We start from the raw sequence: 15164 nt of genomic DNA on the forward strand, positions 1-15164 counted from the left end.
TCAATCTCCATCTCAGTGTGCCCTGGGGGCGGGACCATCACAGCAGGCTGGGGCCCTGAGCTCTCTGTTTTAAACTGGTGACAATTTTCCAGGTTTGCACTATTGTGGATTTTTGTTGTTTTCTGTTTTGTTTCTTGAGGTAGAGAAAGAATAGGAGGGTATAGCAGTTGGAAGCACTGTTACTGCAATAGCTCTGAATAAGAAGAAGAAAGGCTGTGCTGAACAGTGACTAGTAAAGATATTCATGTGCTGACTACATCCTTGCTTACTTGGTCATTTGTCCCTTTCTTTTTTAATTACAGTGTCAAATGAAAATGGTTTTGTACATTACTCACATCAGAAACCTGAACAAAAATATGTTTGACTGAAACTAGAATGTTAAATACCTAAGAGTAGAGAGTGTGATAGCTTTAATAATGTGACTTCTGGAATTTAAAAATAAGTGACAGATCTTTCTGTCTAATTTTAAATGTTATTTGTAAGAGAAAAGTTTAATGTATAATGACATGAGTTTAGAGTTTAGAGTTGGAGGAGGAGGAGGAGGAGGAGGAAGAGGAGGAGGAGAAGAAGAAGAAGAAGAAGAAGAAGAAGAAGAAGAAGAAGAAGAAGAAGAAGAAGAAGTTGTTCTTGCTAAAATGATTTCCATGCCTAATTATAAGGATTCAAATCATGCACTCACGTAGTTTTTGTGTAAGAATCAAGTTGCTATTTGTGTTCACCAGCCTTGAATATTTTCCTCATTTTTATATAGGTTATGGTTGTAATTTTTCAGTTATCAAATGCCCATGCCAGAGGAATTATGATCTTTGAAAACTAACTGAGAAGCACATACATCTCTTTTCTTTTTAAAAATTATTTATTTACTTATTTATTTGAAATGGGGTCTTGCTATGCAGTTCAGACTCATAGTGATTCTCCTGTCTTAGCCTCCCCAAATTCTTGAATTATAGGCGTGCACCACTACACCCAGTTTGGGGGCCGGCGTGGCATGTGGTACTGGGGATTGAAGCTGAATCCTTGCACTTGCCAGGCAGGTGCTTAGACTGCCAAGTTATCTCTCCAGCCCCCACATTCATCTCTTGAGGTGATCTCATACCTATTTTGTCCCCAGTTGAAATGCAACCATATGGCAGGAGGCACAAGTCCAAAGATTCAGTCTCCCAAATGGACTCCATGATTCGTAGAATCTGAGCATCCAAACACAGAAACATTTCTATTATAAGTATATATTTATTGAATATGTTTTATCCCTTAAAACTAGGATTCTTACCTGGAAACACAAAATATAAGAATACATGTAAACTGGGAAAGTAGTAACCCAACTTTAATTAATCAACTTGATGTTCTTAAGCTTCTTATTATTGCAAGCCTGTTAATTTCAGTCCCTGAAATGGACTTTTGGAAAGAGGGTAAATGGTTTTCTATGGGGGCAGATTTTAAACATGTTTCATTACCTATTTATTCAAAATGTTCCACTCCACTATGTGTGTGTTAGCACAATAACTCTAACATATTTTCACATGTTTTCTACTCTAAAACCCATAAGACACTTATAGGCTACAACTGAAGCAGCAAATAATTACAGTGATGACAATAATAGCTTATATTTACTGAGTTTTCTTTTATATGTGATTTGCACTTATTTTACACTGGGACAGTGATTACTTTCATCAGATAAAGGAATAATAGCTTAGAAAGCTTATGTAATTTACCCTTAGTTTCAAACTATGAATTCAAACAATAAAGAAAAGTATATAAAAGACAAGTGCAAACTTCCCTTCAAATTCAGAAGAATAACAGAACAATTTGTTTTTGAAGTCCTCATCTTTGAACAACTCAAAAGACTCTACAGATTTGTTAGAAATTGAATTAATGTAACAAAAGATCAAAGGCTTTCTTTTCTTTTTAAAAATACTTCTTGGACAATGCATATACTATTCTTGAAAAGTATTATTGTTTTCATATTAAAAATAAAGAGAATCTTAGAGAGAATTGAAAGCACAACTAGTTTTTAAGTAGCCTGTCTTTAGGCCAGTGTGGTTTGCTTATTTTGAATAAGTTACATAAAAGTTGACAAATTGCTACCTCCCCAAGGTTGAGAAACTAGAATCTGGAGACTATAACTTTACAGATTTGTGAAGCTAAAGTTTATATAGAAATGTTAGAAACTGAAATGATTAGTACTGGTACCTTTGCTGTTCATCTTCTGTCCTACTAGCAGGGTCACTCTCATAGCTGAGCTGTACAATCTATCCAACGATCTACTTGTTCAGCTTTTCTCTCCTTTGCATTCAATTCGTGGGCTTTGTGTGTGTGGGTGTGCGCACGCACGTGCATGTATATATAAAATGATGTAGCTAAAGAGAATGCTGTGAGTGTGCAGATGCCTATTAATAGGAATAAGTTGTATTCTGGATGTAATTATAGCTACATTCTATGTTACCAAGCTCAGAATGAGGTACATAAAAAGAAGTTAGGTGAGAGAGTATGTTTTTTGCTATGCATCTTGGAAGGGATGACTAGGGTTGTGATGTGGATTAGATTGCACAATCCACTACTATATTCCCTAAATGGCAACTCTGTACTAGGTAACACATGATTACTGTTTATCAGAAGAAAGAAGAAAATGGGAATACAATTGATGGAAAACATCTTAAATCTAACATACAGCATTCTTTTTTTTCAGATAATCGAGCATACCTGCAAAATAAGCATGTCTTGGCGCAGATCATCACCGTGTTTAAAGATAATTCCAATTGTTTCATTGGACAGAGCAGTGAGGTCAGCACATTTGAACTCCAGCCACAGGGGCTTTTTCTTGGAGGCCATCACTTTACATTTTTCAATCTGTGAGGAAAGGGGTACATGTTGGGTGCATTCCATGAGTACACATTGTGGAGATACAACTTCTCTTGTAAAACACTATTGCAAATAACTAAAACAAAATCCTGGCTAGCAAATGTTTTTTTCATATTTGGATAAGATTATACAGAAGGGGTTCTCACTAAATTTGGAAATGTTATGTGACAGCAAATTTATAACTCTTCAACTGGTAGTTCTTACACTGTACTTCAAGGAACCCTAAGGGTCTACAAAGATGCCAAGAGGTGTGGGAGACCCCATCCTGCCACCCACCTCCCCACCCCACAGGACCCTGGTATACCTCCATTCCCTCTAATTCAGAGCAACTGTGCCAATGTCTGTTTAAATATTTAGCCCGTCCATAAAGTTTTATTTAATAAAAAATTACAGTGCTACAGGGTGTCTAAGAAGCAATTACTGCAGCATCAGATGCAATATGCCAAACCCAACAAGATGAAATTCAACAGAAATACAGAGGAAGTCTGGCATTCAAGTACAATAAACCCCTTCCTGAAGTGCCCCCTCCACCTAAAAAAAAATTAAGATAGAGGAAATGTGGCTTAGCAGTGATTCAAAACCTTAGACATTTTAGCCAAAGGTGAATTCATTATGGAATCAAAGTGCAATGTGGTCTTTAAACAAAACAATTTGAAGGCAGTATTGATGTGTCATATTCCTGCTATTATCTAAATAAAGGACAGTGCTTTTGCTATGGAGCTCATCTATGGATAGTTGCATCTGAAATTAAGCATGAAGAGAGAAGCTTCCCCTTCTTTCTATGAGCTTTAAGTGCTTAAGAGTTTCTATCCTGCCATAAACAGAACTAGGAAAAATATAGAGAGCAGCTCTACTTAGGCACTGGGCAACAGGGGCCAGAGGAGCTCTATGACGCTGGGAGAAAGGAGAAAAATCCAATGAGCCCTGGGATTGCTCCAGTTTGCCTTGGAGGAATGACTCTAGGCTGGAGCACAGAGAACAGAAACCTAGAGTGTACCCATGGTCTTGCAGTCTGGAATATAGTTAACAGAAAAAGAAAGAGAATACAGAAAAAAATATTGGCTGACCAATCTCCAAATGTGACAGACTCTAAACTCACAAGTCCAAGCAGCTCAACAGACCCTAGCAGATAAGAAAAAGCCCCACAAGACACAAAACAAAACAAAAACCCCATGGGGCCAGGGAGATGGCTCAGTAGAACAAGCACTTGCCTGGCAAGCACCAGGGCCTGAGTTCAATCCCTGGTTCCACCAAAAAAACAAAACAAAAACCCCTTAAAACCAAACCAAATCAACAAAAAGACCATTCCAGAGCTCATCACAATTTGCTAAAAACCAATGATAAAAGAAAATTTTTAAATGAATCCTAGAGGAAAAGAAGATATTATGCAGAGAAAAGTGAAGATAAAAAGAACAGAGACTTACACTTAACATCAGAAAATGTGCAGGCCAGAAGAGGCTGCTACTGAAAACAAGATAACAAAACTAGTCAATCTAGAGTTTTATAATTAGTGAAAACATTTTTCAAATAAGAAGGTGTAATGAAAAGTTTTTCAAGTGCTGAGATCATTTATCGTCAGCAGACTAGCAGTATAAAATGTTAAAAATCAAACAAAAACAATGTCAGGCAGAAATTTGGGCCCATCCAGAGCAATAAAGAGTAACCAAAAAATGACAAAGATGGGGGTAAATATTTTTAAATGGTTTAATCTATTAAGTCAGTTAAATGTATCTTTCTTTAAAGCAAAAGCCTTAACTGTGTGGTGGGGTTTCTAACATATACAGACATCAAAAGTCTGCCAAAAACAGTACAAAGGACAAGGGGAGGTTAATGGATTTATCACAGAATTCTTAGCTGTGTACACCATGACTTATGATTTTAATGCAATCAAGAGTGTGTGGGATTGGGTACAAACATTCAGGTCAGTGGAATAGGTCAGAGAAGCCAAGTAGGGACTCATAAAAACTTAGTTGCTATAGGACCTGAGAGGACCTTTGTGGGTAACATTTCTACAAAAATGTTCTGTACCTTGGTGGTTATATGGCAGCCTACATTTGTCAGAAGGTACTGACTTGTACTCTTGAAGTGGGCAAATTTCACTATATGTAAAGCATACTTCACTAAGCTGATTTAAAACAAAACAGAAAGAATTTTACTTGATGTTGAGGCTTTCAGGGTTGGTGATTACAGAAGACCTTGACAGAGCCCATCAGAGACTCTCTGCCTGTATACTGTGTCATTCTGAAGGCCAGGCCTTAGAGAGCATACTAGACCCTTACAGTGCATAGAGAGTACACGGGGACCCCCAAGTGATACCTACCACCAACGTTCCTGCTTTCAGTCCAGGATCATATGGAACTCTAAAACTCTTTGGGAGATTAGAATTCTGCAGGTTTTCAAGCTTTTGCTTCAGTTGTGAAATAACTGCAATTGTCAAAAGCACATGACAGTTAAGTCAGTTGAAGAAATTACCAGCATTATCTACACCCTCAGGCTATGGTGATTTGCATTCAACATATTTGGTCTGGGGTGGAGCAACAGAAAAGGGGAAACAGGCAAAGTGGCAGGATGAGTCTGGCTTACTGTAAGCAACATAACGGTCTACCCGACCCACAGCAGGGGATAAAGATATGTGGTGGCATCTCGTGTGTGGGATGACACACAGATACCATGCTGCCAGAGAAAGGAGGATGCTTGGAAGGTAACACTAAGGAATTAACAGCTGTATTTTTTGCCCCAGCATGTGAAACTCTGTACTGTCATCTGATTTAAAGCCAATACTGAACAGAAGTTGGTAGGGGTTCTGTAAATTTCTCTCAAAAGTGTAACATTTCAAAATTTTAAAGGCAAAATATATAAATAAACAATTATTCCCTGACTAACCAAATAAAGTTCAATACAAATATAAACTTACTGCCATTACCATTTTTAGGAGACAATATTATTTGTGTACCAGAGAAAAATCAAAGGGGAAAAATAGAAATTTGAAATATTTAGAAATTTAAAACACTGGCTGAGTACACTGGCAAGGGTTGATTTTGAGCCAGGATGGCAGGTATATGCATGTGTAAAGATGGCGAGGAGAAGTCCCTCACTTCAAGGTTCACACATTTTGTCAGGACAGAGAGATGTGCTAAGGACAGTAACTTCATGTGTATCATTTTAAACTTGTGGCACCATAGAAAGGAATTAAATTTCCTAGGACAGAGACAGGATAATGGTAATGAGGAAGAGCATCTGTGTATGTGTGTGTGTGTGTGTGTGTGTGTGTGTGTGTGTGTGTAAAGGTAAGTGATGTGCATAGATATTACTCTGGAATATAGACACATATGAAGAGATGTAAAATATTCTAATGTAACTTCTCCATAATTTATTACCTTAAAAAGACTGAAAGGGTTTCTGTTTGGGTACTAGGAATTGAACTCAGGACATTTCACTTGCCGGGCAGGCACTGTGCCCCAGCCCAAAAGACTGAAATTTTTGAAGGATTTTTTTTTTTTTTTGGCTGGCTCAGCCTGCCTTAAGGGTGGTCTGGTAAGACAGGTGGAGGTGGGGATCAAACTGTGGTATCCTGCACCTGACTGCATTTGCATGAGCAGGCACTTCAACACCTGAGCTAACCAGCAGGCCCCCAAGATGGAAACTTTAAACCTATATGCACATATTTAAAAATAGGAAGAAAAAGCAATGGATTTGGAAATAAGTCTCTGTCAAGGTGTTCTTAAAGATGACATCTAAAACCTACAGAGTGATTTTTAATTTTTTCAAAGAGCTTAGTATTTATGATTATACTTCATTATTAAGAAAATATGAATTCATAGTTTTAGAAAAATCATTAACTTGCAGAAGGAAAGTTACAAATCCACTTGCTTCAAGCAGATAAGAGACAAAAATATGTGTGTCTGGCTCCCTTTAGGAAGATATAGCTTGGTTTCCCAAAGGAAGAATCATAGTCGCAATGGCATTTGGAAAGAGGACCAAGGAAATGTAGCCACTATACCCTGGGCACTGACGTCATACTTTTCAGCAGAGAGGGACTTGATGTCAATGGTAACCTTCTGCAGCATCTCAATGACGTGGACCTGCTGGGCCAAGTCCTGGAGCATGGCGGCACCACAGCCCCTTAGATAGGCTTCTAGGATGACTGCGAACCTCTGTTGATAGTGTCTGGACTGGGCGATCTCACTTCTCAAGAACCAAAACAGGAAGTGACCAATTCTTTTGTTCTGAGGCAAGTACAAGAAGATTGAGATTATTATAATGAAAGTGCTGTCATGCAGTTCTTGGTGATCTCAAATGTCATGCTATAACCAAAACAGAAGTACTTACTCTCAAGCCACGCTTCAGCAGAAACCTGGCCAGGGCACTGTCATGGTATGGTTCAAATTTCACAGCCTAAGAAAGAACACATGGCATTGTAGGATTGCTTTCTATGTTGGTAAGTCAGAGAGATGGACTTAGAGAGGAGCTGATGCTTTGCTCCTGTGATGAGAATCTTAGCAGTCACTTAAATTCAACCTTTTTCCTCAGAATACACTTAGAACCAGAGTGAATCACTTGCTTAGGATCACAGAGTAGCTGATGACAGAGCTGGGATTTTATTGGCCAGAACTCTAGATTCACAGTCAGGGGCTATTGCCAGCTTCAGAGGTGCAGAGGTATGGGCATTTTCTCCTATTAAGGGCTGACTTGATTTGCTGGATGAGTCAAAGGGAGATGGCTATAACAGATCTGGTAAGTGGGAGTTCAGAAAGGTGTTACGAAGAAAATAGTGGACCTCGAGCAACAAAACTAATAAGTGTATAAATAAATTTAGAGGATAGATATCACGTATAAACCTGGAGTGGTTTAAAATAAAATGTCTTAGAATGTTCCTTTTAAAAGTAGTTGATCTTTTCTTTTCAAGGAGCAGAAGATGTTTCTATCCTAGTTTATATTTTGGGATCCGGAGTCTTCTTGGTATAATTTGCAGTCCTTACTCTTGTTTTCCAGCTTGGAAAAGGACACTCACTTCATAATGTTTCAAGTCCACCTACACTTTTAAGTATACTTTTAGTGTTTGTGGTCCAATATGCCATTATAACTTCATCTCAGGCCTTAATTCTGAGAATGTGATTATTTGGTCATAAGAACTCTATGTTTTGAGTTTCTAACCTAATGTGAGCCTTTCTGACCTTCTTCATGTTTCACTTCTGTAAAGACAATGAAGAACTCAACTGAGAGTCCATTTTAATCAGGAATGAGTCATTTAGTCATATCTGAGAGTGTCTTAAATTGTTTTACAAATGACTCCTCTCCTTCAAATTTAAGATTACAATTCACTGTTAATACAGCTTACTGACCTCTTTCACTTAAAACATTTCCAAGAAGAGCACTATATATCTTCTAATTTTGCAAAGTCTGCTTGTAAAAATGACAATGAGAAATAATTCATGGGAGCACTGGGACTTGAAACAGAGCTGATGCAAATTTGCTTTATGTTAGTTTTGTTATAGAGAGCTAGAAAAATTGAAGGTCCTTAATTATTCTAAAAGTTTTTAATATTGTGCCAGTATCTGAAGTAGTGAGCAGAAAATATTGAATATATTTCATGAAAAAGTAAAGCCCAAATATTTTAAGTATCTGACTTAATGCGAAGGCAAAGATTCAAAGTGAATAATATTCAAAATGCTTATTAGAAAACTCCAGGGACTTCCTACAAATACAGTGGTTAGACAGTTTGGCTTCTAAAATTTAGAATTCTATAGACCACGGGCCAAACATCATCTACTCTGAACTGTCTCTGGAGCCCTCAGTTAACATTAAGTGTCCCTGACCCCCTATTTTCCCATAATACTCTACGGTTTTCCCTGAAGTCCTTGTCACAGCTTCTTATTAAACACTTTGTTGTGTGTTCTCATTTAATGTGAGTCTTTTCAGTACATGTGAATGCATAAATCATCAGGTCTGTGCCTTAAAATTACATTGTTATTCTAATTCCTTTAGTTCCTTCTCCTTGTCAAGCAATCATTTGAGGACTAGCTAAATGTTAGAAACATCACTTGGCATCCTGGGACCCCAGAGAATATCATGGAACCCCAGTGGAAATAAAGTTCTGTTCCTTTCTAAAGTGAGGCATTTTCAAAATTTGACCGGACATGAGATGTTGTTCTATAAATCATAATAGACACAGGTGGACAGTAAGCAAGCCCACACTGTTCTGACATCAGACTGATAATGGATATTTGGGGGCAGGAAAAAGGCTGGGCTTGGAGTCAGATCTCCTACGTCTGAATTCTTGTCTGCTTCTTTCAAAGTGTTGGGCCTTGGACATAGGCCTTTGCCTTCTTTGCCTCAATTTCCTTATGTACAATAAGGAAATGAATTTGATGGTCTGGAACAGTTAAATGAGATAATAAACAAAAATCATGTAAATCACTCGGAGCACTGACACAAGGAAACATTGACAGCTGGATCTATCACTAAAACTATGAGAACGAAATATTTTTCAGAGACAGTTCTCTTTACAAAGCAAGGAACAGCACTATCTTTAAAATGCTTGTCAGCAAATCCCCAAAGACAGTCAGAAAGTAAGTGGAAGAATTTACTACGTTTTTGGGTGGCATCATCAAATCTATTCTGCCGACTCAGGAAGCAGTGTGAAGAAAGAGTATCTGCTGAGGACTGAATGGGGTGCCTGTGTGCATGCAAATACACGCCTGCAAGTAAACATAAAGACAGTTCTGTTGCTGACACCAACATCTTTTACCTGCACCAGCTGCAGGAGGTAATGCAAAACATCATCATCCTCCAGGCTCTCTAGCTTCTGAACTGCAATAGCCCTGACGTTTTCATCTGAAAAGTTGCAGTCCAGAAGCTGCATCGTTAACCCCACGTCCAAAGCGCTCTGATCCCAGATCTCCCTTCTGGATAACAGTTGATATGTTTTGGCCACCGTTTCTTGCTCTCCCCATTTCACTGAGCTGAACAGCTTAGGATAGGCTTTTGGGTGCTTCAGGCTTTCATATCTAAAGTGCCAGAGCAGTTCTTTGTCCTCTGCTGTGAGGGGGTTGAGTGGATCTGTAGCTATGATCGCTTCCAGCTGCTTGCGAAGCTGGTTGGGCATTTCAGCTCGAACTCTGTCTCCTTCAGGGTCGGGGGTGGGCCGATGCTTCGGCAGTGCTATTGGGTGACAGTAATTGTCCAGAAGGATGGAGATGGACATGGAGTTCTCCTTGTCTGGGTTGGTCGCAGAGGTGAGCTTGTCGGCGTTGACGCTCCCTTGGTCTTCCCCCTTCCCGGGTATCTGCCACATGTGCAGCACGTACTCCCCGTGGCGCAGGAGGAAGCGGTGATCTATCAGCAGCAGGTTCACGTAGTAGAGCAGCTGAGCTTTGCCCCTGGACTCTGACAACCCTGGAGTTTTGCCGCAGTAGATCTGGAGGTTCAGCAGAGCACCCCTGGGCAAGTCTTTGATTTTGATGCTGAACTCAAGCCACACGTTCCAGAGTACCTCCTCCGTGAAGGGTTTGGGGCTGGTCCGTCGTTGGCAGAGGACCTGCTGCCCATGCTGGATGTTGGCTTCCACAAAGACTGTGAGGTCCGCGTTGCGGGGTAGAACCGGGATGTCTATGCCTCTGACCTTGACCCTGAACTTGCGGTCACAGTCCCACAGAGACACAGTGAAGACGCTCTCGTGGTCCTTACCGTGGATGGTCAGCTGCTCATGGTAGCCGGTGACCCCTGTGCAGTCATCCACTAGGGGCCATTCCTCTTTCCTCACCGCGTCCAAAGCTGGGTCTGGAGGTGTGTCAAGCACCAGATGGATCTCCTCTCCATTCTTGAGGCAGTGCCGCACCCACTGGAAGTTTTTGATAGGCGTGTCCCCCACCAAGTACTCATCGCGGCCGCAGACGCGCAACACAAAGTCCTGCTCCCCCTGGCTCTCAGGGATGTCCATCAGCGACTTCTTCTTGGCCATCTTGGTGAAGAAGCTCTGGAGGATGGTGGCGGGGGTGTCATCGGCTGAGACCTTGATGGTCTGGCTGGTCGTGCTGCGGTGCAGGACAATGAAGATGTGGTTGTTGGCGATCTTCTTGGACAGGTATTCTGGGAGGGGCTTGGATGTCACCCAGGGGTGCATAGCATAGAGCCGGGCGTCGCGACAGGCCACCTCGGCCAGGCGCGGCGTGACCAGGCGGCGGCGCGTAAATTCCAGCTCGTCGTCGTGCACGTTGCTGACGTCCGTGACATCGTAGCCCATGAGTGCCGTGAGCTGCCGCTGGAAGGTCAGGGTCTCCTCGGAGGGCGCGTGCCGCTGCACCAGGTGTATCTGTCCAGGGCTCTGGTGCAGCGCCTTCCAGTAGCGCAGGCAGTCTAAGGTCTGCACTACCTGGTACTTGTCGTAGATCTCATACCACTGTCCCTTCTTCTGATACAGCAGGAGGAAATGGTCCGGGCCCAGGCGGTGATAGAAGTCTGAGGCCGTGCTGGTCTCCAGGGCGCGCAGCCACGCCTGGGCTTTCATCTGCTCCACGTTGCCGTGGCCCGCCACGTGCAGCAGCACAGTCTCGGGCTCCTTGCTGTGACGCTGGCTGGTGGGCAGCACGAACTCTATGGGCAGTAGCTCTGTGGGAGACAGGCTGGCGGCCGCGCTGCGTGGCTTCATCCTCCGGCGCCTGCGGAGATTGTCCTCCCTGAGAATCACAGCCGGCTCAGAGTTCTCCAGCTCCATTACGCCGGTGACCTGGCGGGGAGAAGCAGAGGGCTGTGTTACCAAAGGGCCTTCCCTTTGTTTCTGCTCGCAAGGTGGCAGGAGGGAGGGTGTTCTGGACTGCTGGCCCATGGGGACTGGGGACTGGGTCAGGGGCTGGACAACAGGTCGGTTCCAGGAGTCAGGGCACAGGCACCTTGGCCCTCTTCTGTTGCCTTTTTGGTGATTTGGGCTGTTTGATCTCTGATTCCGTTTCTTATCTGTTGCATTGGTTGGTAACAACTCAGAAGAGGGAGGTAGAAGTTTAAAAGTCTATACCGGCTTGTATGGGCAATGGGTTTATGAAGGAGGGGGTCATTGTTGGTTCCACTTTTGTGTTAGAAAATTTATATAATAATAATAATAATAATAATAATAATAATAATAATAACAGAAGCTGGACATAGTGCTGTTGATCTGTAGTCCCAGCACTATGAGTAAGGCGGGAAGATTGAACATTAGAACCCAACCTGGGCAATTTAGCAACTTGGCAAGAGTATGTCTTAAAAAAAAAAGGCACTGGGGACTTAGCTCAGTGGAAGGCTCTGAGTTTAATCCTCAGTACTGGGCAGTGGTGGGGGTTGGGGTGGAGAATGTTCTCGGCAGGTAAGACAGCACCTAGCATGGTGCGTGACAAGGCTACAAATGGTAACTGTTCTCAAGTGGGTACTGAAACCCACAGATAAGTAAAATAGTACCGTTAAGGATCAAGTCCTAGTTTAGAAGGTGCAACACAGAAGCATCTCCCTTTGAAAACAAGCCTTAATTTAGTTCCTTTGCTCAGTCTCACACTTCTTCTCTAACCAGACACTTTACCCAACCACGCCTCATGTTCTCTATTTTCAAACTGTCTGGACCCAGGATTTACTCCCCAGGCAACTTCCTGTCTTTCTTTTTTCTTTCTTTTTCTTTTTCTTTTTCTTGTTCTTGTTCTTCTTTTTTCTTGTTCTTTTTTTCTATTTAAGAAAGCTAGTCATTTCGTTCATAAAACTAAAAAATACCAGCACTGGTAAATTTGCAACTAAGATTATTTGAAGATATATAAACTTTAGGATTGTGAACTGTCTGAACATTCTAGCTGTCATTGTTATGTTAGGGCTGTGTCTAAGAGGAGACACTCAGGGCTATCCTCACCTGCTGTGAGCATCTAATTAATTTTAACTTTAACCAATTTCTTTAGATCTAGTTGAATCTTTGCTGCCCTAGTAGAAGACATGCAGGTTGGGGGAAAAATTTCTGGACTCCAGCAAGCTACTGTTTATCCCACTATTATTTAACTTATTTACTTGATCTAACATTTTCATTTCTATATCAAAAATCCACAAGTTTGCTCACACTAACTTACCTGTTTTTGCAAGTATTTAATAAGTACCTTTCTTCCACAAACTATAAAAGTATGCACTCACTTGACACACTTCAATTGACTGAAATTCAAAAATTACAAAATTTGGAAGGTGAATAGTAAGATATTTTTATTTTAATATTTATATCACTATTGTAATACATTCCTAATAAGAATCAACTATTGAAATAGTTAATATTTCAGAAAATATCATTTATTCTCTTAAGTAACTGATGTTAATGACACTAATTATTATTTATTATCTTAAGAAGCAGTAGCACATTTACTAGATACCACATTTTTTTTGATTAAAATTTAAGACAAGTTTCATAACTTCTTGACTTAACTTCTTTTTAATGTCAATATTCCTTCTCTTAAAGTGTAATGAAGTTATACTTAGTAGATAAATAAAACCAACTGTCCCACACAACTGTCTCTTGCAGTTTAAAATGTTCACTTTGGTCCTTAGCTACACTCTTGGATAACTAACAAAGAACTATATGATACATTGATATTGACGTTAAGTTGGCAGCATACAAATATACAAGGATATCTGCCTCGGTGGCACCAAACTCTCACGTTAGATACAAGACGTAGAAGAAAGCAAGCTGAGCCAATACTCACTGGTTTCCTTCATGGTTGAGTCTATGATGCTTTCTCCTCTCATGAAAAGACGTTAGAACCACCTTAAGTACAGTAATTTCTAAGTGTACACTTGCAAGACTACAAAGCCTGGCTTCCACTAGCTCTAGGCCCTCCCTCTTCCTTCCAAACCAAAACAAAAAAGAACCAATGCACCTGCAAACTATTGCCGGAACACCATGGATATCCAGAGTCTCAGCTGGAATAGACAAGGAAATGCAGACACTCAGCGGTCAGATCGTAGTAAGAACCAGCAGCAGCTGCAGATAAAAATATGCTAGCTGAAAAGGAAGTGCCACTACTCTGAATCAGAACCAAGAAAGGGCAAAAATAGAAGGAAGCAATACCTGATAGAGCAGAGGAGCGATGATGCTGAAGGATCATTTGTTTAATTTTTGAAAACAAAACAAATTCAGACCTACACAGGGTGCTTCTCAGTTCTTCCGCTTTTCTGGGGCTCCCTTCGTATCCAGATGCAGAGGAAGTACTGCAGTTACCAGGAAGGAAGTTTTAACCAAGTTGATTATATGTGTGATTGCTCATTTTAAAAGTGTCAGAAATGCATTTCCTGCTCTAGCAGAGACAGAGAGCTGGAGGGTGAAAGCAGTGTTTGCCTTTTTTTTTTTTTTTTTAAACTCTGAATTAATTTTCCAAAAGTTGTCAGGAACAGAGACAAATGAAGATTACAGAGATCCAGATCAAAAATACACGAGAAATAAACAAAATATTTTTGTAAGTAGTTAAAAGGAGAAGAAAAAGCCTCACAGTCATAGTATTAGACAACTTGTAAGGAAGAGTTTTAAGAGCTAAATTAAACCTGTTACTCTCATGGGAATCCCTGGTTCATATGCTACAGAGTAACCTAGTGACCTACAGGCCTGAGTACTCAAATTGAATCTTTTCAAAGGTGATGTCTGGGAGCTCATTTCCTTATCTTGGTGAGAGATTTGTCTAGGTTTTGTTTTTCAGAGCACTTAGGGCTTCAAAGATTATGAGCTCAGACTGAACGTCCTGCAGCATGTGTATACCTTGGTGTATGTGTGGGGGAGGCTGACTACAGGTGAAGTTGAATTTACTGCAGACACAAGAGGAGGTTGCTGGATCCTGGAGGAGACTGGCAGGGAGGAATACTGTCACAGTACCAAACAGATAGCCACTGGGTGATGACAACAGAGTCCCATGGGGAGTAGAGAACACATTAGGAAAGCCACCCAGTCATTTTTAACACAGTTCTATATTTTCTAGGTAACATCACTTCCTTGTGGAACTTTCAAACACATGCAGATCCTAAACCACTGCTCCTTTTCCTCCATCCCAGACTTCTTATTTTTAGTTTATTTATTTATTATTTGGTACAGATTTAAAAAAAAATTTAGTATGGATCTATAGGGTCTCACTATATAGATTGGACTCATAGTGATCTCCCTGTGTTCAGTCTCCCAAGAGCTGGGATTACAGGCACATGCCACCATTCCCAGTCTCAATCACTGTCTCAGCATGCCCCAGGAGCTGGGGGATCGAACCCTGGCTGCTGTGGTACAAGGTCTAGCTATGAAGCTTGGATTCATAGCAATCCTCCTGTCTCAGTCT

At 40.9% G+C, this 15164-nt stretch overlaps 1 protein-coding gene across 2 annotated transcripts in view; it reads right to left on the reverse strand.

Moving 5' to 3' along the window:
* Pik3cg (phosphatidylinositol-4,5-bisphosphate 3-kinase catalytic subunit gamma) overlaps positions 1-14007 on the reverse strand; it is a 31659-nt gene extending 17652 nt beyond the window's left edge. The window contains exons 1-8 of one of the 2 annotated variants that reach the window (XM_023719442.1): positions 13922-14007; positions 13731-13834; positions 9608-11584; positions 7189-7254; positions 6860-7085; positions 5180-5283; positions 2701-2847; positions 1097-1187 (exon numbers count right to left, since the gene is read on the reverse strand). In XM_023719442.1, coding sequence (XP_023575210.1) covers positions 1097-1187; positions 2701-2847; positions 5180-5283; positions 6860-7085; positions 7189-7254; positions 9608-11572 — 2599 coding nt within the window. In that variant the 5' untranslated portion in view covers positions 11573-11584; positions 13731-13834; positions 13922-14007. Of the gene's footprint in view, positions 1-1096; positions 1188-2700; positions 2848-5179; positions 5284-6859; positions 7086-7188; positions 7255-9607; positions 11585-13556; positions 13698-13730; positions 13835-13921 lie in introns of those variants that run through there. The other variant, XM_004634989.2, reaches the window with a different exon arrangement.
* Between the last annotated feature and the right edge of the window lie 1157 nt (positions 14008-15164).

The sequence above is a fragment of the Octodon degus genome, unplaced genomic scaffold, assembly GCF_000260255.1.
Source record: "Octodon degus isolate 3935 unplaced genomic scaffold, OctDeg1.0 scaffold00068, whole genome shotgun sequence".
NCBI lineage: Eukaryota > Metazoa > Chordata > Mammalia > Rodentia > Octodontidae > Octodon > Octodon degus.